The sequence below is a fragment of the Trachinotus anak genome, unplaced genomic scaffold (assembly GCF_046630095.1).
Source record: "Trachinotus anak isolate AG129_WGS33_773 ecotype Australia unplaced genomic scaffold, CSIRO_AGI_Tana_v1 ptg000025l, whole genome shotgun sequence".
Lineage (NCBI taxonomy): Eukaryota > Metazoa > Chordata > Actinopteri > Carangiformes > Carangidae > Trachinotus > Trachinotus anak.
Window position 1 is genome coordinate 16,928,999 of NW_027273876.1, and position 20,660 is coordinate 16,949,658.

The 20,660-nt window shown below is 38.9% G+C and overlaps 1 protein-coding gene and 1 non-coding gene across 2 annotated transcripts; both read left to right on the top strand.

Moving 5' to 3' along the window:
* The first annotated feature begins 2,002 nt into the window (after positions 1-2,002).
* On the top strand, positions 2,003-2,076 carry trnai-aau (transfer RNA isoleucine (anticodon AAU)). The gene has a single exon. It is a non-coding gene; the product is annotated as a tRNA-Ile (tRNA).
* An 8,635-nt stretch (positions 2,077-10,711) lies between these two features.
* LOC139609072 (sterile alpha motif domain-containing protein 9-like) lies at positions 10,712-16,524 on the top strand. The gene is made up of 2 exons (XM_071463320.1): positions 10,712-10,792; positions 10,890-16,524. The coding sequence occupies exon 2, from the start codon at positions 10,920-10,922 to the stop codon at positions 15,714-15,716; it is 4,797 nt and encodes a 1,598-aa protein (XP_071319421.1). The 5' UTR covers positions 10,712-10,792; positions 10,890-10,919; the 3' UTR covers positions 15,717-16,524.
* Positions 16,525-20,660: the final 4,136 nt, after the last annotated feature.

A 20,660-nucleotide genomic window follows, 5' to 3' on the forward strand; every position in this document is an offset into this window, starting at 1 on the left:
TTGCAATGATTGGTTTAGTAGTGTCACATGACCACTGCCATGAAGGCTAGAAATGCTACACCGATTAGAATTGAAATGTAACAATTCTCAATAATTTATAGGTAGGTTAATGGGTCTGCCTGTTAGTGACCTCTGGTCTAGTGTATTTACTCAGTCATAAGGTTTACACTCCTTCCTGACTTTCAAAGAGTAAAGAATCTGTGGAGGTTCATGGAAACTATCTTTATGTGTGCTTTGTCCCATCCCGGGAGACACAGGAGTCCTGTGTAGTGAGATTAACAAGCCATTTAATGGAACAATCTTTCAATATTGTTAATACATTTTGTATAACAATAGCTTTTATAATATCAGCAGCCATGTTTTTTTTCCTTTGAAACAGATTTAGTACAACTATAGGTGCTTCTAATCCTACTACCACTTTAATTATACTGCTACTATTGTTATTAGCAGCAGTAGTAGTAGTAGTAGTAGTAGACTATTATTTGCTACTCATTAACAAATTAAATATTGTATCCAGACTTTTATGGTTGTGTTATGTCAAGTTTAACCATGTTGAATCTCTATTATATTTTACAATAGCAGGAAAGAAATCTTCAGCGGGGTCTAATGTTGTTATTGTTTCCTATTGTTCATGTAATGATGTAGTTTCACCATCTGTCGAACAAGGCTCTAGAGCTTCTCACTATTTCTTTTTAATGCTCATCAGTTAACATATTAAGACATTACTAAATGTAAAAGATTCATCAGCAATGATTACGGACTAAATTCTGATTTATGAAAAACAGCAGTGAGAAATCAAATGGAGAGTTCCCTACAGACTGCCTTAAAGCTGTTTCCTTCTTCTGCAAAGTCAAAACGTTAAAAAGCAGACTAAAAGAAACCATAATAAGCTTCACTGATCACAATTATTTAATCAAATAAAATTAGTTTAAAAAAAAAGAGCTGTGAGCTGAGCAATTTAATCACCCCTAAATCTGACACAACTGCTGCTGCTGTTAAAATGAAATCATCTTAATAAATGTAGATTCTCTTTGCTGTTTACAGCCCACTGCTGTTTCTAATGAAAGCACCATAGTATTATTAAAGCTGCTACAGATAATATCACTACAGTGCTACTCATGAATGAATGAAGTGTTTCATCTAAACCTTTTGTTTTGTGTTGTAAGAGGTTTATGTCGCTTCACTAAGTGCAGGCTGTGAGACTCATACAGTAAAGTAACATTATCAGAGTGACTGCAAAACTGTGCACTCCTGACCCCTAGTGGCTGGAGTCAACATAATGTGCTATCACATAACACACCTAATAAATGGTCCAACTTCCTCATCAGTTAAAATATTGACATTATTCATTAACAAAATCCATTTAGTGGAGAATTGAAAATACCAAAGTAGTTTGTCATTACCAGGAGTTGGAGAATTTTGTTGTGTTTGAGTTTGAGAGGACTGTGGCTGTTTTACTCCACAGAAACAAATGTATTGCAGAATGTCACTCCCTCTGAAATGCTGAGCAAGCTCCCTATTATTTTGCGCTCTCTTCAGACACCACCTTCATAGTTACAGCTGATGAAAAATTCATAATCATCTAAACCATAGGTCTATCGAAAGGTTGCAAATTGGGTCATGTGACCATGTGGCCTAATGGACAAGGTGTCTGACTGCAAGATCTTTCATGGTTGGATGTTGCATCCTACGCTTTGCTTTATCTAATGTGTTTGAAGGAATCACACAGGAAACATTGCCCCTGCTTTCATCAGAAAGCAAAATTTACAGCTACATTAGTCAGCTGTTGCTTTGGGTGTTGATATAAAGCTTGAGAAAATACTTCTGGCTTTGCTCCGTACAAACAAATATACTGAAGAATGCCACAACCTCTCTGTTTCAGTTTTTCTCTTTCCCCTCCACAGGAGGTCAAGGTGATCACGCTGAACTACACATACAAAATAGATCGAATGTGGTTTGTTCTGTCTCTGCTTTATTCTAGAGCAAACTGCATCTGAACGCAGGCCGGTTAGTTCAGCTGGCTAGAGCGTGGTGCTAATAAGGCCAAGGTCATGGGTTCAATCCCCATACTGGCTGGAAGTGTAAACACTCCAGGCCTTCATCATTAATGTGGGGGACTCATCACTCTCAACAGGTGCTGTCATGATGGATGGTAAGCTATAAGGTGTTGCTCTTCCCCTCCCTCATTAACTGAGTCTGGTGTTGTGTCCAACTTGTACTTTTGAACCGCAGCCTAACATAAAGGGCAAAACATTGAGAAAAAGCGAAGCAATGTTGATTTAGTTGACCAGGAGTTAATACTCCTGGTCAAATATCATACGAGTGAAAGATGTATTGAGTACATGCCTTGAAAATACTTAAGTATTCAAAAGTACATGCATTCTACACCTGTAGAATAAAAAGCCTGAATATGCTACAAAGCCTGTAGAAAAGGCCATAAGTCATTTCACAAGCTATAGCATAAAAATGTCAACTACTACGAGCTGTCTGCTTAAAAGTTTAATGTATCCGGAATTAAACAAATGTTACATATGTCAATATGCTTTCAAAAGTTGTACGAGACTTTTTTTTAAAAGAAGTTTGGTCGTGGTAAACACATTGTAGCAGCTGTGGAATGGTTGCTCACAGGCTGAAGATCAATCGCACCAGGAAGCAGGATCTGCACATTTATTCTATAACAAAAGCAGCAAGGGGCACACACAGTGGCAGGTTCTCTCACAGTCCCCAGCACAGAAGTTACCCAGCTTTTGCCAAGAATGTGGAGCCACGTCACCCATGCGTCTTTTGTACATCGCTAATTGAGTCTCCCCTCGCTACAATAGATAACTGGAGCTATCCACCAAACATCCATTCAAAATGATATTGGAAATATGCAGAAATCAAAACTTTATGACAAGGAATATCACACACAAGTTTTGAAAAGGTTCACGCAAAAAAAAAAAAAAAAAAATAAATCAATTAAACAACATATTAAACATTTAAAACAAAATGAATATTAAAAAGAGTAAAGAATGTGTGGAAGCTGATGGAAACTTCTATCTATGTGTGCTTTGTCCCATCTTTGTTTGTGTAGCTAGTCTTCAGTGTTGTCATAAGCTGAAAACAGTGTCTACATGGTGCCAGCATATTAGTGCGGTGTTTGTTGACAGATGCGGTGAAGTTCAGTGCTGAGTGTAGGTCACAGCTTATGGAAAGCCATTTGAGCATTTATTCCATATCCTTGATATCAGGCATCAGTTTCCTTCATTAGTTCGGCCTTTGTCAGCACTAGTAGGACATTTGGCCACACTAGTTGACCAAAAACTCCTACTAGTGATGCCTTTGAAGCAACTAGTGGCACTTTTGTCGAACTAGTTCCATTACATTCCTTACTAGTGATGCCAGGAGCTGCACTAGTAGCAGCAAAATCCAAACTAGTCAGCTTTTTTACAGACTAGTGCCCCTCTGGACCAAACTAGTAACACTCAAAGTCTTACTAGTTAACTAGTAAGCTGCAAAAGCTCCGACATGTAAACTAGTAGCAGCTATTCCCCTCACTATTTTTACTAGTAACCTACAATTTTTTGGCACAAGTTAACTAGTGAGAGCCAAAATCCTCACTAGTGACACTAGTGACACTAGTGAGGACTTTTATACCTTACTAGTTAACTAGTGAAGGTATATTTTGACATTACTAGTTAACTAGTGAGGCTCAAAATGTTTACTAGTTAACTAGTGAGGCCCAAAAAAATCCACTAGTGACACTAGTATGAGACATTTTGACGTAACTAGTCAACTAGTGAGGTGTAAAACGTTTACTAGTTGAGCTAGTGGAAACTCAAAGCCTCACTAGTCACACTAGTTAGAGCCTTTTGACCTCACTAGTTAACTAGTGATGCTAAAAATCTTTACTGGTTGAACTAGTGACAGCCAAAATGCTCACTAGTCACACTAGTTGAAGTGTCTTTTGACTTTACTAGTTAACTAGTGAGGCAAAACACGTTACTAGTTGTACTAGTGAAAGCCAAAATGCGCACTAGTCACACTAGTTACACCAAATGCTAATGAGGAGGTGGGCAGAAACGGGAATTGAGGCTTCCTGTTGGCTCTCCAATTCAAAATAAACAATGTCAACGAATTAGGACTCAGGATTTTGTCATTATCCCGCCACTTCATTTGCATGTTTCACATTAGTTAACATGTTGCCCTGAGGAACCGCAACTAGTAAACTAGTGGCTGCATGCTGCAGCTTACATGTTAACTAGTCAAAGCAAAAATATTCACAAGTTAACTAGCTAAGGACTATTTAGGATCTACTAGCAAACTGGTGTGGCTCAAAATGCTTACTAGTTAACTAGTAGAGTCCAAAATGCTCACTAGTTACACTCGTAGATGATGATTTGACCTTACTAGTTAACTAGTGAGGTTCAAAAAGCGCCACTGGTCAACTAGTAAGGGCCAGAATGTCCACTAGTCATACTAGTGTGGCTTGTTTTGGCCTAACTAGTGAATTAGTGATGATCAAAATGTTACTAGTGAAGTCAAAACACACTTCAACTAGTGTGACTAGTGAGCATTTTGGCTGTCACTAGTTCAACCAGTAAAGATTTTTAGATCACTAGTTAACTAGTGAGGTCAAAAGGCTCTAACTAGTGTGACTAGTGAGGATTTGAGTTTCCACTAGCTCAACTAGTAAACATTTTACACCTCACTAGTTGACTAGTTACGTCAAAATGTCTCATACTAGTGTCACTAGTGGATTTTTTGGGCCTCACTAGTTAACTAGTAAACATTTTGAGCCTCACTAGTTAACTAGTAATGTCAATATATACCTTCACTAGTTAACTAGTAAGGTATAAAAATCCTCAGTAGTGTCACTAGTGTCACTAGTGTCACTAGTGAGGATTTTGGCTCTCACTAGTTAACTAGTGCCAAAAAATTGTAGGTTACTAGTAAACTAGTGAGGGGAATAGCTGCTACTAGTTTACATGTCGGAGCTTTTGCAGCTTACTAGTTAATTAGTAAGACTTTGAGTGTTGCAAGTTTGGTCCAGAGGGGCACTAGTCTGTAAAAAAGCTGACTAGTTTGGATTTTGCTGCTACTAGTGCAGCTCCTGGCATCACTAGTAAGGAATGTAGTGGAACTAGTTCGACAAAAGTGCCACTAGTTGCGGCAAAGGCATCACTAGTAGGAGTTTTTGGTCAACTAGTGTGGCCAAATGTCCTACTAGTGCTGACAAAGGCCGAACTAGTGAAGGAAACTGATGCCTGATATCAAGGATATGGAATAAATGCTCAAATGGCTTTCCATACACAGCTTTTTGGAAGCTCTCAGATCCCAAGACACAATTATTGTAGATACAAGTGTAAAAAGGAAGAAAATAGACTAGTGCAAAAATATGCTCTGGTGACATTTATGGGAGTATGGTGTTAGTAAAATGCAAGTCTTACATAGACAGCCTGCTGGTCAGCCTCTCCTACATGTATAAGGCAAAACTGACATGACCTAAAAATACTTAAAGAAGCAAAAGTAAACCAATAGTAAACCTGATTCCTGTGTTGATGTGGTCATGTGTGTCTGAATGGCATAATATTTTCTATTCACTGCTGAACACACCACATTGTCTTTCTGGTTCTGATCCCTCTGACTGATGTTGACACACCCACATACACACAAACCAGCCACTCCTGGAACAAAAATCTGCAGTGATCATCGTCGTCTTCAGAGTTGATGTGAAAACCAGCCACCTAAGAATCTTAGCAAATTTGTGGATCAGTGTTATTTTTTAGACATGAAGGGTTTTTTATCACATGATTTGTCCGTTATACAAGACCTGTGAAGTACTGCTACAAAACGCACAAACACAAGGACACTAAGGTAAGAAACCGGAACAATCCACAACTGTTTTATGTAGAAAATCTGCTGTGTCTGTTTAGGAGATGTCAGCCCTGTTTCGCATGATTTTGCATGATTTAGCTAAGGTAGCATTTAGCAACTTTATCATTCCACTGGTCAAGCTAATGTGTACACATAATCACTTCTAAGTGTTGACAATTTATTTGTAAAGGTGTTTTTTAGAGAACACTTTGATTGTAATGTGCACAAATACATTTCTTCACAATTTAAATGATTATGTAATATCTTTGTTCTGAGCCAGGCTCAAAAAAAGTCCAGTCACTTTAAAACTCAGTTAAAGAAAGACAATCCTCACATTAAACACACCCATTTACATGGAAATAAGCCTGAAGGTAAAACTGTCCTCTCTAGTGTCTGACTGTGCACTCTGGAATGAAGAGACTGGCAAAGCTGTGCCACACAGGTTTCACTTCTTCCACATCTTGGCTTAGTTACTCTCTTTTCACTTGAGAAAGAATTGTGACTGTTCATCATTATACAGAAAAGACATTGGCAATGAAGTAAGTTTGGTATGCTATTTATGGAAATTTTATATGCAACAGAGTTTCTGCATAGCTGTAATTAATATGAAAGTCTGTTGTAACCAGCATAAACTTTTAGTGGCTCATATGCAACGTCCATGTTTGCTGCTTGCTTGCCGATGTTGTCAATGACTCATATACTCACTAGAGCAGCCCAACAGGATTTTGTGTGCAGCTTTTGCTAAGCCTTCAAAATAATAGTACTATTGCTCAAAAATGGAACAAAGTATAAATAACAAATGCTACCCAAATAAATTCACAATTATTAAATTGGTCTTAGAAAAGAAAACAAATTATAAAAACTATGTAAACAATATAATCCCTGAGCCTGCGTACAAAGACAGAGATTCATTCTAAATTGTGTGAATGTGTGGGGCAATGGTTTCTTGTTTCTATATGTCAGCCCTGTGATAGACTGTCTTCAGTTTTGTCCCAGGCTGAAAACAGTGTCTGCATGGTGCCAGCTCAGTGCTGAGTGTAGGTCATAGCTTTTTGGAGGCTCTCCGAGCCCAATACATAAGTGCTGTAGTTAAGAGCCTAAGACAGAAGAACATAGACTTGGACTGTAAAAATATTGGCAAATGATTTGTTTGACCATGAATGGCTGTTACAAATGACCATTATTCAAATTTATTATTGTTGTTGTCCATGAAAGAGTTGTTGGAAAAGACAATAAATGAAAGTCCAGGTCCATCTGATTGACACATTTGTTGTATTTGACAATGAAATCCGTTTCAGCTGATTTACCTCTAGCAGCACCATCCCCAACGACTAGTGATCCAGTTCATTTCTATGAAATATTTATTATTTCGAACCACAGCTTTTAGTCAGTTGATATTTTATTTTATTTTGGAAAAAAGGAAAAAAAATCTGATAGACCATACACTGTTAATCAAAGGGAAAAAACACAATCACACCCAACTTCTACACTGTCAGTTATGTTGTGATGCTGCATTCTTTAACAGCTCAATTTGAACTTGACAGTGGCCCTTCAGTGGCTACATTAGATAAAGGTTGCAGGGTACAGATTAGGGAATCAGTCATTCAATAGGCTGTTTGAGTCATTAGGTTCTGTAAGTGCAGTGTGGAACAATACAACATTGTGTCAACATAAAAAACGTACTTCTGAATACTTAAGTAACAAAAGCCAAGCAAATTAACAATGTTTTATTGAAAAACAATAGATCTAAGAAGATAACTAAAACAAACAATGACATGTAATATAAGCAGTGTAAGTGGGTGCATAAGTGAAGAAGTGTTTAAGTGCAATGTTGTATGACACGGCAACACAAACAACACAAGCCAAATGCCGACCAGAACCAAATGGGTGCCTCAGGGAGGAGTGAGGACTAGAACCAATTGGGCCCAGGTGTGCTAGGATTGCCGATGGGACCAGGTGCTAATGACCCTTTGCCACACCCACCGCTAGTATCTGCAAAGAAATCAGCCACATAATACAATCAACAGGTAAAGAGTGAAAAGCCTTTGCCTCCTGACTACCAAAGGTCTTGAGAAGAATGGAGTGATGTGTGTGTGTCCAGTATCACTATTTACAGAGTCATCCTTCTCCTTCTAGGAGATAATGAAAGAAAGTCTAGGAGCCCAGTCCACATCCTCATGACGAAGCAAAGATGGATGCCAAGCAGAAGAAGCAAGAGAGTTCTTCAAGCCGTCTCTCTATGACGAGTGACTTCTCAAAAGAGGAACCTCCATATTTCAGCAATGAGAAAAGGTATGTTTAGAATTAATGTCATTATTGTTCCTCTGTACCACATTTCATTAAACCAGGTATGCTCTTTGGTTGGGATTTGAATTTATTCAGGCACCCTTAACTTTAATTTCTACTTGCAACACAGTGGCTTCCATTTTCACCTTAGAAAGCAGGTGTTAGTAGTTTAACAAAAACAAAAAAATAATAAAATAATTTAAAAAATCTTCACTTCAATTCCTCCTAGCTGTATCCATTTTGGACAGAGTAGGTGGGACTCTCACCATCTTCTCTTTGTAATTGTGTTGCACAACATTAACATTGAGGTGTCCACGGTTTTGAATTCTGATAAGCTATTTATGACAAATGTGGCAAACACCACGTGCCAGAACATGTCAGAATACCTAAACTGAAATTATTGAATAAAAAGGTTTAGTTATGTGCATTTGACACAATGAGGTCACTTACACTGTATCTGCAAAAGGCTCAGTCCAGTTGCCTTCATACAACCATCAAATCCATATAACACATACAATGTGTATCATCAGCAATAAAATCAATTTAAAAAATCACCCGAAGTCATACACTCACCCATGCACCTGCTCATTCATCCTGGATAACTGGATGAATCAGCCAATCATGTGCCAGTAGTGCAATGTATAAAATCATGCAGATAAGCATCCAGTGAGCGGCAGTTCTGTGGATGGAAATGCTGATGTTGATGAGAAAGGTCAGAGAAGAATGGCTAGACTGGTTGGAGCTGATAGAAAATACTGATATTTTAACAAACATATGAAGCTGCAGTGGGCACAAGCTCACCAGCACTGGACAGTTGCAGACCAGAAAAATGTTGCCTGGTGTGATGAATCTGGATTTCTGCTGAGGAAGCAGATGAGAATTCAGATCAGAATTTAGTGTCAACAGCATGAATCCATGGTCACAACCTGCCTTATGTCAGAAGTCCAGGCTGGTGGTGGTCTGATGGTGTGGGGAATGTTTTAATGCCACAGCCTGAGTAGTGTTGCTTACCATGTGCATCCTTTATGGCCACAATTTACCATCTTCTAATGGTCACTTCCAGCATGACAATGCACCAAGTCATAAAGCAGACATTATGTAATCATGTCAACATGCACCACAACCTAAAAAGGAATGTTTCCAACATTGTGTGGAATTCATGCCATGATGAAGTGAAGCTGAGAGAGCAAAAGGGAGACCCTACCCAGTACCCAGTGAGTGCATAAGAATAATGGTTACATGTTTTTTTGACCAGCATCACTAGCTCCAATTTAATGGGCAAGTTAACCTAACCCTGCAAAAGTGGTCTTTGGGATACTCAGGGGCAGTGTTGTTAGAGATATTATAAACTACAGACCTTCAAATCACAAACAGATTGAGTAATCAAAACAACAAAATACATGGGAGTTGGCCAACAATCTTAAACCCTCAAAAACAACGTGGTGTGTAAGCACTGTTCATTTCTGTTACTTACACTGCAAAAGAGGAATTTCAAGACAGTAAAAAAGTCTTGTTTCTAGGAAATTAGTCTCATTTTTTGTCTAAAAAGAAAAATAATCTTGTCAAGCATGTGTTTCATTAGAAAAATAATCTAATTTAAAAAAATACATCTAACTTTGTCTTAATAAGATATCCCATCTAATATTTGGCTCATTTGAAACAGTAATAAGCTATAACAATGTTTTACATAATATCCCAGCAGAAGAATAAGATTGTTTACCTTATTTTATATTGCATCACCTCTTCTTTTAAAAACACTCTGTAAATGTTTGGGAGCTGAGGAAGATCAGTTGCTGGAGTTTTGAAAGTGAAATGTTGCCCCATTCTTGCCTGATATAGGATTTCAACTGCTCAACAGTTTGGGGTCTCCTTTGTCTTATTTTTTGTTTCATGACGCACCAAATGTTTTCAATGGGTGACAGGTCTGGACTGCAGGCAGGCCAGTTTAGCATCCAGACTCTTCTACTAAGGAGCCATGCTGTTGTAATATGCTCAGAATGCAGTTTGGCACTGTCTTGCTGAAATGTGCAAGGCCTTCTCTGAGAAAGACGTCCGGATGGCAGCATATGTTGCTCTAAAACCTGTATGTACCATTCAGCATTAATGGTGCCTTCCCAGATGTGCAAGCTATCCAAGCTACTGATGCACCTGCATACCATCACTGATTTTACGCTGAGGAACATGTCTACGTTGTTGCACTTTTTGCCCATGCAGTTTTTCACAGAGTGAACCTCTTCCCATCTTCACTGCACAGAGACTCTGCCTCTCTGGGAGGCTCTTTTTATACCCAATCAGCTACTGCCAATTACCCTGATTAGTTCTGAGATATTCAACCGGATAAATATGGGTTTACATGATTTGCACATCATCGGATTCTGTTTTTCTTTATTTTTTTACAGTGTTCCAACTTTTTTGGAAATGGGGTTGTACATTGACTGATTATCACACAGCTGAACCAAATGTTAGTGTTTTGTAGTCACAATATGAACACAATGACCATATTTATTGTCACAGACTGAGCAATAGTCAGTCTACAGTATCCTAGAATTCTTTCTAGAAAGAGCATAATTTGCTATAATTAGCATATTTCTTGTTTTTTGTTTACAGGAACGAGATACCTGTCCCAACACAGTCCCATTCTGGGCCACAGGTATGTTAAAGCTGTTTTATCTTAATTGTAGTAGTTTATGTTTGGAAAGAAATTGCTGTCATTGATTTTCCTTTTATTTAAACTTCTTGGTGTACAGGCAGAGTATGAGCTCAAACTCCCACCGCTGATGGAGGACTGGACCAAAGAACATGTCAAAGACTGGCTGATCATTAGACTTAGAGTGCCACAAAAAATCGCACAAGATCTCTATGACCAAGAGTTGTCAGGAGCTTGCTTGGTCTCCTATGAGAAAAACGACTTGTTAGAACTAGGTGTTCCACCAGCTCCAGCAATACAAATCATAGGACAAGTGGAGAGGTTCCAGAGACATTCAGGGACTTTTGAGCCCCATGTGAGAATGCCAAAGAGCCATTGTGAACTCAGCAAAGGTGAAATGTGGAAAAGTACAGAGATGGTGGCAGTGAAAGGGACTATGGATGAATCTATGGAAACTGAAACTGTTTCGTCAGATTCAGGAATTCAAAGTCAAAGCTCCACAGTGCAGATGTTGCAGATAGCAAGAGACAGAATAAAATCTGTAATAGATCAGAACACAACAAATGATATACAATTACATACTGAAATTACTGACAATGCAACATTTCTGCAATTTAAGAGGCCAATATGTGAGATCCGGCCCTTTGACAAAAGCAACTCCAACATCTTCTACATAGAAAATGACATTCTTCCTCCTGTAGCCGGTCCAAGTAATCTCCTTGATCCTGTGCACGAGTACCAGCTTCTGCCTAGTGCAAATGAAGCCAGTGAAAGAGAGATCCTTTATGAATTCACAAAAGAAATATTCAGCTTTGCTGCAAGCTGCATGAATTCACGAACTAATGGCACAATTCATTTTGGAGTGCACAACCAGCCGGAACAGGGACACGGTGAAGTAGTTGGACACAAGATCACCTCTTTCAGTAAGTATAATGAGGCGTTTGAATCATGTCTGAGTGAATACTTTGAAGAACAACATGTAAATGTTGCCAGAATGTGCATCAGGCCTCCAAATTTTGTACCAGTTCACTCTCAAAATGGAACAACTTTAAACAAATGGGTGATTGAGGTTGATGTAATTCCAACATATTCAGAGACACAGCAGAATATTTTCTATACTCTGTTGGGTATTGCATCAGCAGAAAAAAAGCAACAAAGCAAAACTGAATGTCTCTTTGTGCGGGATGGCCCAAGGTCAATCAACATTTTAGCTGATACTAATCCTCGAATATGTCAAGAGAAGATGAAGGGGCTGGCTGATAAAGTCCAGTGTTGGGCCTCAGCAAGAAAAGCTGCAGAGGAAAAGGAAGAAAAGCAACCATCCCAAAGCCATCAGGGTCAACGGTTAAAACAGCTGATAACTCGTGGAAGAGATGCATTCGAGAATTCCCTTCAAGCTATTGTTGTCACAGACAAATGTCATTCAAACCAACTGGAGCACTTGGATTTTCTGAAAGAGATGAAGTTGTTTGCAGTACTTGATTTTGATCCAGAGTCTGATGTGAATGGGACATGTAATTTTTACAGAAGTGATCACATTGCCAATCTGCATTACCCATGCATGTACACCACTCAGGACAGTGTAACTGCGGTTATTAGAAAACTGAACTTGTTTAAGCAAACAAGTTGGATTTTCTGCAATGGGCGTGTGAATGAAGAGGATGAGACAGGCAAGCCACTAACACAAAGTGAATGGCTTAAAAAACGATCAGGTGATGTTAACAACATGGTTTCATTGCTTTGCAGCCCAGATTTGCTTTCCAAAGACAGACTCGTGGTGTTCATTCTACACTCAGCAGTAACTGATATCTCAAGCCCTATTTTGGAGACCTTCTGTGCAATCTATCGCACGCTGGAAGGTGCTGACAATATGTTGTGCATCTGCAAAAACTCCAACGTATTCAAGCACTGGCAGCAGCTGATTGAGTTTCGCTGTAAAGAGGACATCACCAGTAAATGCATCTATGAACTGAGTCTGAATGAAATATCAAGCACTATCAAAAAACTTAGAGAACCCCAAACACAATCTTCCAGGAGATTCTTGCCATCCACAGGTTCAAGTTCCGTCCTGCTGGCAAAAAAAGATGAGGAGCTTATGACTGTTTTGGACATCTTGTGTGAAAATGAATGCCAAAACACTGAAATCGAAACAAAGGATTCCTTTCAGGAATTCAAAATGAGAACAGAGGAGGACTTTTACAGAGGAGGACAAGTCTCATGGTGGAACTTTTACCTTTCTGAGATGAAAGACAGCCTGCCATTCATCAAACGAGACAAATTCAATGAGCTTTATGACCTGATCACACCTGTGACAGGCTACACATCTCCATGTGTCATGATCAATCTCTTCCATCACCCTGGATGTGGGGGAACGACTCTAGCGATGCATGTTCTTTGGAACTTGAGGCATAAATTCAGATGTGCTGTTGTTAAAAATAACATGGCAACAAATAATGAAATTGCAGCCCAAGTCATGAATCTGCTGACATATGGCAAACAGGAGCAGCCAGGATATACACCTGTTCTTATCTTAGTGGACAACCGGGATGATGTAGAGGAACTAAAGCAGTGCATCCTTGCCAGTGATGGGAAACGACATAACAGTCTAATGGTAATCATTCTGAACTGTGAGAGAACCCAGTTCCCTGCTGAGAGGTCCAACAATAGCCGCATTGCAAATGTGTTCATCACCAACAAGTTGTCCACCAAGGAGCAGAGTTTGTTTTATGAGAAGTTTCAACAGCTCAAGGACCACCATGAAAAGCCAGAAACTTTCTATGCCTTCATGATCATGACAAATAATTTCAGTGAGACTTACATCATCAATCTGGTAAGCAACATTGTTAAAGATCTTGACGCTTCTACCCAGAAAGGTAGGCTTTTCTCCTTCCTAGCTTTGCTAAACACCTATGTCAATGGATCCCACATGTCACTCTCTCTTTGTGAAGAGTTAGTTGGGATAAGGAGTGCTCTGTGGAAGCAAGAAACTCTTGATGAGAAAATGAATCCCTACTTCACATTAATGATCACTTTCACAGTTGAAGAACATGGCACCTATCAAGCAGTACGATTCTTACACCAAATGATTGCAAGGAATTGTCTTGAATTCCTTACCAAGAAGTACAAACTTTCTCTGGCTGATATAACTACTAATGTTTTGCACTGTGACAAACTCTACAAATCATGCATGGGAAAAGACTTCCTTCTCCAAAACATCCACAGCATGCTCATCACACGTCACCGAAAAGAACAGGGGGATGACAAAGACACACTGTTTTCTCCATTGATTGAAGACATACATAAGGAGGAAGGACCTCAAAAAATCAAAGAAGTCCTAGAAAGAGCCACAGAGAGGTTTGACAGAAGTGCAACACTGCCACAAGCACTGGCAAGACATTTCTGCTTGAAAGAAAAAGACTTCAAATCTGCCCTCAAGTGGGCTTTGGATGCACAAGAGAAAAATTCAAATTCTTACATTGCAGATACAGTCGGACAAGTGTACAAGATCCATCTCAAAAAGGAAATTGAACATTCTAAGGTTGTCACTCCCGAAGCACTGGAAACATGCCTTACATTAGGATTCAAGGCTGTAAAGGCATTCCAGGATTCACAGGAACTAGCCAAGAAAGATGAACAAGTAGATCCCTTTGATCTACACACCAAAAAGAAACCAAAGTCCTACAATATATCAGGCTATGTTGGAGAGACAGAAGTCATGATGATCCTTATTGATGTCATTAAAGATCTTCCTCTATTTGCTGTCAGTGACAGACATAAAAGAGATCAAATGCTCCAGTTTCTTAGAGATCACCACCCAGTGAGCAGTTTACACGATCCCAGCAACCAGTTTGTGACTGTCCTGGCAGAACATGAGAGATTTCTGAAGTCCTTGAAGCCAAGGCTGAAGGAAATTTTCTCCTTTTTTGAGACCTACTTCTTATACCTAAAGCCTAGGTCAACGGAAAGGGAAACAGCTGATGAAAGACACAAACGAAAGGTGTCTGAGTACTTCAGAAAGTATATTCAAATATTCAGTAGCTCAGAAGAGGAGAAGGCATCTGAAACAGCCAGTAAACCCAAACTGAGTCTCCACCAGACATTAGTGGACCAGAGGTGTTGTCTGGAAATGAAGCGAGCAGACTCATTTGCTGGACTTCTGCAGTGCTTGAATGACAAAAGTGGAGTGGAAATGGAGCACATTCTTAAAAAATGGCAGTTTATATTTGACAATTCAGCCAGGGGAAGTGTTACAGATACAGTCAACTTCATTCTGGCAAACATAGTTCTGCACAACATCAAGCCCTCCTCTACATTGCTGAAAAAATATGAAGACTTGGTTGACCTTTTGAATGAGGAACTGCAAAAGGTGGGTACTCATTCAAAACTGACAGAGCTGTACTACCTCTCCATGCTGCTCATGTGGCCTGCACAAAACCAAAGGCTTGAAAACTGTAGAACCTATAAAGACATCAGCACATACATCACATCAGCCAAGAAATCTTTTCATCAACGCTTCTCTCACATGTTTCCAGTAAGAACTGCTATTACTCATTTCTTCCTTGGGAAATCCAGTGGACTCAGGCGAATAGTTTCTAAAGTGAAGCTTGATCAAATTTTGGTCAGTGTTTCAAAAAAGGACGACTCTCGCTGTAGCCAAAGTAGTCAGTCACGAAACCTGCACCATCTCTGGCAGAGTGGTGCAGCATGGAACGAGCCAGAGGTCCAGAAGAAGTTATTAAGAGTTAAAGGGAAATCAGAAAACGGTGACATTTATGTCAGCTATGGTGGAAATCTAAAAATGTTGGTACGTCCTGTTTATCTGGGTGACATCCGCAGTGGATACAGCCGGGAAGACGTATCCTTCTACCTTGGATTCACCATGGAAGGTCCTGTGGCCTATAATATTAAGTATGAAAATGACCAATGAAAAAATGAAACTCGCAGATTAGAACGGTTGTTTAATTCATGAACACATGGGCATAAAACACTGAACCTCACATATTAAAAACATTTGTCTATTCCTCAATTATAAAACTGATCACGAGCTAAGAGGCTAAAAGGAAGGCTCAACACTGTGGGTGACCAGTTGTGGGTGACCCTGACTGGCTTCTTTTCACAGGGTCCAAATGGTTTGAGATTGTAACCTTTTATTCTATTATCATTACAGGCTGAATAAACATTAAACAATGCTTAGCTGATATTGGATACACTGTTTAGTTGAATTTTTTTTCTTTTGATTTTCATTTTTATGTCATTTTACATACTTATATCATTTTAACATTTTTGTAAAAGTGGCCATACATTCAACATAGATTATTCTCTTACTTTCCTAGTTTCAGCTCCTAGTTGGTCTATCACTGACATTGTTTGGAGATGTAATTTTTATTTTACTGTTGGATGCATTATATTTGCCATTGAGAAAAACATTTTTAAACGTTTAGGATCTTCTTGTAGTATGTTCTCACAGAGACCTTAATAATGGTCTAATAAGCACATTTTACTAAAACTGAGATGGAGGTATTAACCTATGGTGTTATGACATGTTTATCTCTGAGTCATACATTTGCTTAATATTTGTTTGATGTTCATTTTTAAAGATTCTTGGATTTTTTTAATGGATGTTCTCAGAACTGTTGTCTTTGGTGTCAAATTCAAATATGTACATGTATATATTTGATATCAGGATATGATTCAGATCTTTTTGTCAAATTAAAATTTGAAGGAAAAACAAATGGGTTTTTGAGCATAAGAAGATCATTTACTGCAGTAGCAAGCAGCACCTTAAATGCATATCATGCAAATGTTAGTTTGTAACCACTGTCCTCTGTCAGTGTGGTTGTAGTCACGGGGTAATTATGCACTGAAAATTATGAGGAACTCTTTATTTAAACACTATTCAAGAAATATTTTTGTACTGAGGCATTATGATCTAATGCAGCACATACTAACATGTTCCACCCTACAAAGCTGTTTAAAAGCTGTTGCTTCTCTAGAGTTGATTAGGACCAAATGACAGCTAAAAGGAGAGTGAATATTGGACTTAAATTAATCAGGTGAGCAGAAAGAGAGCTCACACTGAAAAATGAGTCAAGAGGTATGTAGAGATATCTGTTTTACGCTAGTGTCAAGTTAAAGGTATTACATAAATTCTGACAAAGTTTATCACTCTCCAACACACCGAGTCATATCTTTCACTCTTTGTGTCAAAAAAGACAGATGCAGAATTTCTTCAATTGCATGATGCAGAAGCACCAGAAATACATTTCGGCTTATGTTTCCAACATAGATTTCAACAGTTTTTACAATAGCATATAAAAGTGCTAAATGTACTGTGGACACACAGAGTTTTACTGGTGGTTAAGTTTGAGTAAGAAAACAGTTCATGGAGATTTAAAGATGTGGTCAATGAATGCATTTTGTGTCGAAGCAATGAAAAGTGAGATCCAGAAGCTGTTCTACCTCCCCAGCTGCCTTGCTGCCTGTCTCTCTCCGTAATGAGGGCCCTTAGGCTCCTGTCCCACATCGGCTCGGGCCAGTTTTTATCAGCTGGGACTTACTGGGTGTCTGAGAGGTCATACAAACCTCGCTGTGGGGTCTTTGGTTCCTCTGACGAGCTTGCCGTCGCCAGCTTTCTCAGGATGATCTTGTTCTGATTGTCGAGCACCTTGACGGGAAAAGTGGGGCAGGATCTGGGGGAGAATCAAAAACACATAAAGCTTTCGAATTCAAAGTTTATTTTACACTGAAATGATAAGTAGATTTATGGATGAGTAAAAAGAAAAATTAATTAGAAAATTAAAACAAAACAATTTATTACTTAATCAAAAGAAATTGTATGCATAATATCAGATTCAAAGACCCAGTTGTTCTCACTGGCATTAACATCACCGGGATTTTAGTAGCTGAGCACAAGCTTGTGATTCTTGGTTTTTGTCTGAGTTGGAATAACACAAAGAGCTCACTAGATGGAGCTGTTCTCAAGGTAATTGATGCCATCCAGACTTAGTGGTTTACTCTCCCAAAGCCATAACATCAAGTAAACCCAACCTGCACTAATGTGTGTGCATGTTTACTCTGTTTTTTGACTGACAGACATCCCACCTGTCTGTTGAGCCAATAACATCATTCATTTTCCCCTTATATTGTGCCATTCATCTCTCTAAGTGACTTCAATAATTTGTTTTCCCCAAGATTATATGACTGCAAAATTGATTGTAATACATTTGTTGTTGTTTTCTACATTATTAATTATAATCTCCTCTGACTACTTGTCTTTGAATTTGAGTAATTGAGCCTTGTTTGGATTTGGATTCTACAGATCTGAAGAGGAGATTTTTTATCAAAGAGCTGCCTGAAACACATTTAGTATGTGCAGTGCATCTTAAATTTAATTTTTTTTGGTTGTTTCCCTGTTCCTTTCACGTCTCTTGTGCCTCATGTCATGTAGTACGAAGACAGTGAGCAACATTTATTAATCTGTCCTTGTGAGATTGTGATCTATTGAAGCAGTAGATGAGGAAAACACTCAGCAGAGTCATTATTTTAGATTGAGGACCAGCCATGTGAGTGTTCAGCACAACAAACCATCTACTCTACTGATTAAAAAAATGTATTTCACAATTCATTGGTTTGTCTATTTCTACACTATTTGTTCATATAATTATTTCATAATATCGTCTTTATTTATTTGATATTGAACTGAACTGAGTCTCCAAAATGTGTGCTGCAGGTGGTATGAAGGGACGAACTACAGTCCAGATTGTAAGTATTTGAACAGTTATGTGTTTTTTGTTGTACAGAGACTCCGTCTCAGTGCTGTGATAATATATGAAACTGCCACGTCTCAGCTTTAATTTGAGTCAGTTTACATCAATATTGAAAGGCCTTTGTGTGAGATGTAGCCCTTTAAACACATTGTGCCCAAATTGCATGGGTTCAAAAGTAACTGAACACTTGGCCTATAAATGTTTCTTGGGCAACTGTGTCATTTCAATATTAGTTCATACACAAAAGAGCTCACATGTAGCTCAGAGTTGAGAGTTGCCATTTAGATCAAGCTAGAGTTGTCTGTAAATATAAGGAGTGAAGATGTGACCATGCAAGTGAAGAAAATAATGAGGCCAAATGCATCAAAACTCATTGGACGACATTTCACCCATCAGCAGAGCAACCATCCTAAACGCACGACCAAAGCAACCAAAGAGCTTCTCAGGGCAAGGAGAGGTTGATTATCCTCGACTGGCTGAATCAATCACCTGATCTTGATCAGACTGAGCTGCATTCCACTGGACCAGACTAAAGGCAGAGACCCCACAACCAGCATCAGCTGAAGGAGGCTGCAGTGAAGGCCTGGGAGAGAATCACGGCGGAAGAAGTGTCTTCAGTCAGTCAGTGACTGAAAAGCATTTTCCACAAAATATTAAAATGTATTTAATAATGATTTTGTTTGACTGTTAAAAGAGTTACATGTCCCATCAATTAAAGCTGAGACTTGGCACTTTAACTGTCCAAATATTTGCATACATGGTATGGACTATATGCCATAAGATCAATAAACAGTGAAAGATCTTGGATGAGTGTGCGTGCTCCTCCTGTATTTTGTAGCTCATTGGTTTTGACAATGCGCTACTTACACAGCATGGTTGTTTTTAATAGTCTCCTCATCAAACACATCTGCATCCTGTTTGTAGGTTTCTCCGCCTCTGGACTGCAAATACATTTCCCAGCAGAATTGCTTTTGCAGCCTTTCTTGCAGTTTTATGTGACTTTGATTGTTAACTTACAGATTGCATGATGGATCACATGGCCATGCATTTTGTGCTGTGATTGTGTAACAGACAGCAGGGACATGTGTCTGTCTCATCTCCCCGGCTCCAATTTGGCTCATGGCACTTTCCCAGTTTTTTCTGTGATATAATATTAAAGTGGGGGCGGCAATGATGCTCAAAGACTGGTTATGACCAAAATGGGTGTGGGTTGTTGGTACAATTCCCTGCTGGGGAAGTCTGGGCCGAAAAAGTGAGTTGATAACATCATAGATGCATCAATGGAAAGATTACTTTACGTAGAGATGTCTCACGCCTACTGGTTGCACTGGGCACCTCTCAGGTGTGAAGGTTTAAAACAGATTGTACAACAGATTGTAGATAAAAGTAGAAAGAAAAAGATGCTCAGCAAATCTTCCCTTGGGGAGACTGGTTACAATATATATATATATATATATATATACACACACACACACACTGTATACATTCCAGCAAGTGAGTCACTAGTGCAGCGGACAGATCATCCCTTTTTCATGGTTACGTCAAATACTTTATAGTATGTGTCATCACAGTGGACATAGGACAATGACTGCAAAAATGGCATATCTATAAAAGACAAGCAGTGAGTCATGTGGTGTTTTCAAATAACCTGATAGTTACAGTATTGTCCTCAGCTCACATATTTGCTCCACAGGCAGTAATAATCACACGGGTTAAATCTCAGTGTCTAGAGACAAAAACATGCATGTAAAAATTAGCAAACATGTATGACCAATATGCAAATTTAGTGTAAATACAACTGGAAAAACATAAGTGGAAGTGACCTCTTAATAACCATAACGCTCACGCTAGAAGGGTTAGTTTGAACTTGTCAGCAGCTCCTTATTTAAACATTTTTAGGGTTTGAAAACTGATGCCTAAAGGCATTACTGAGGCATCACATGTAGCTGAAATTTAATCACATTACAAATTAAATGTTACCGTCTTCGCTAGTGTACAAACTGCAACCTCCTCATGTTGATGTGAAGTTTCCTTGGCATGCAGTTCCTCTAATAGGTTTGTTGGTGTTTCCATTAGACTGTTTTGAAGAGCTTCTCATTTGAAAC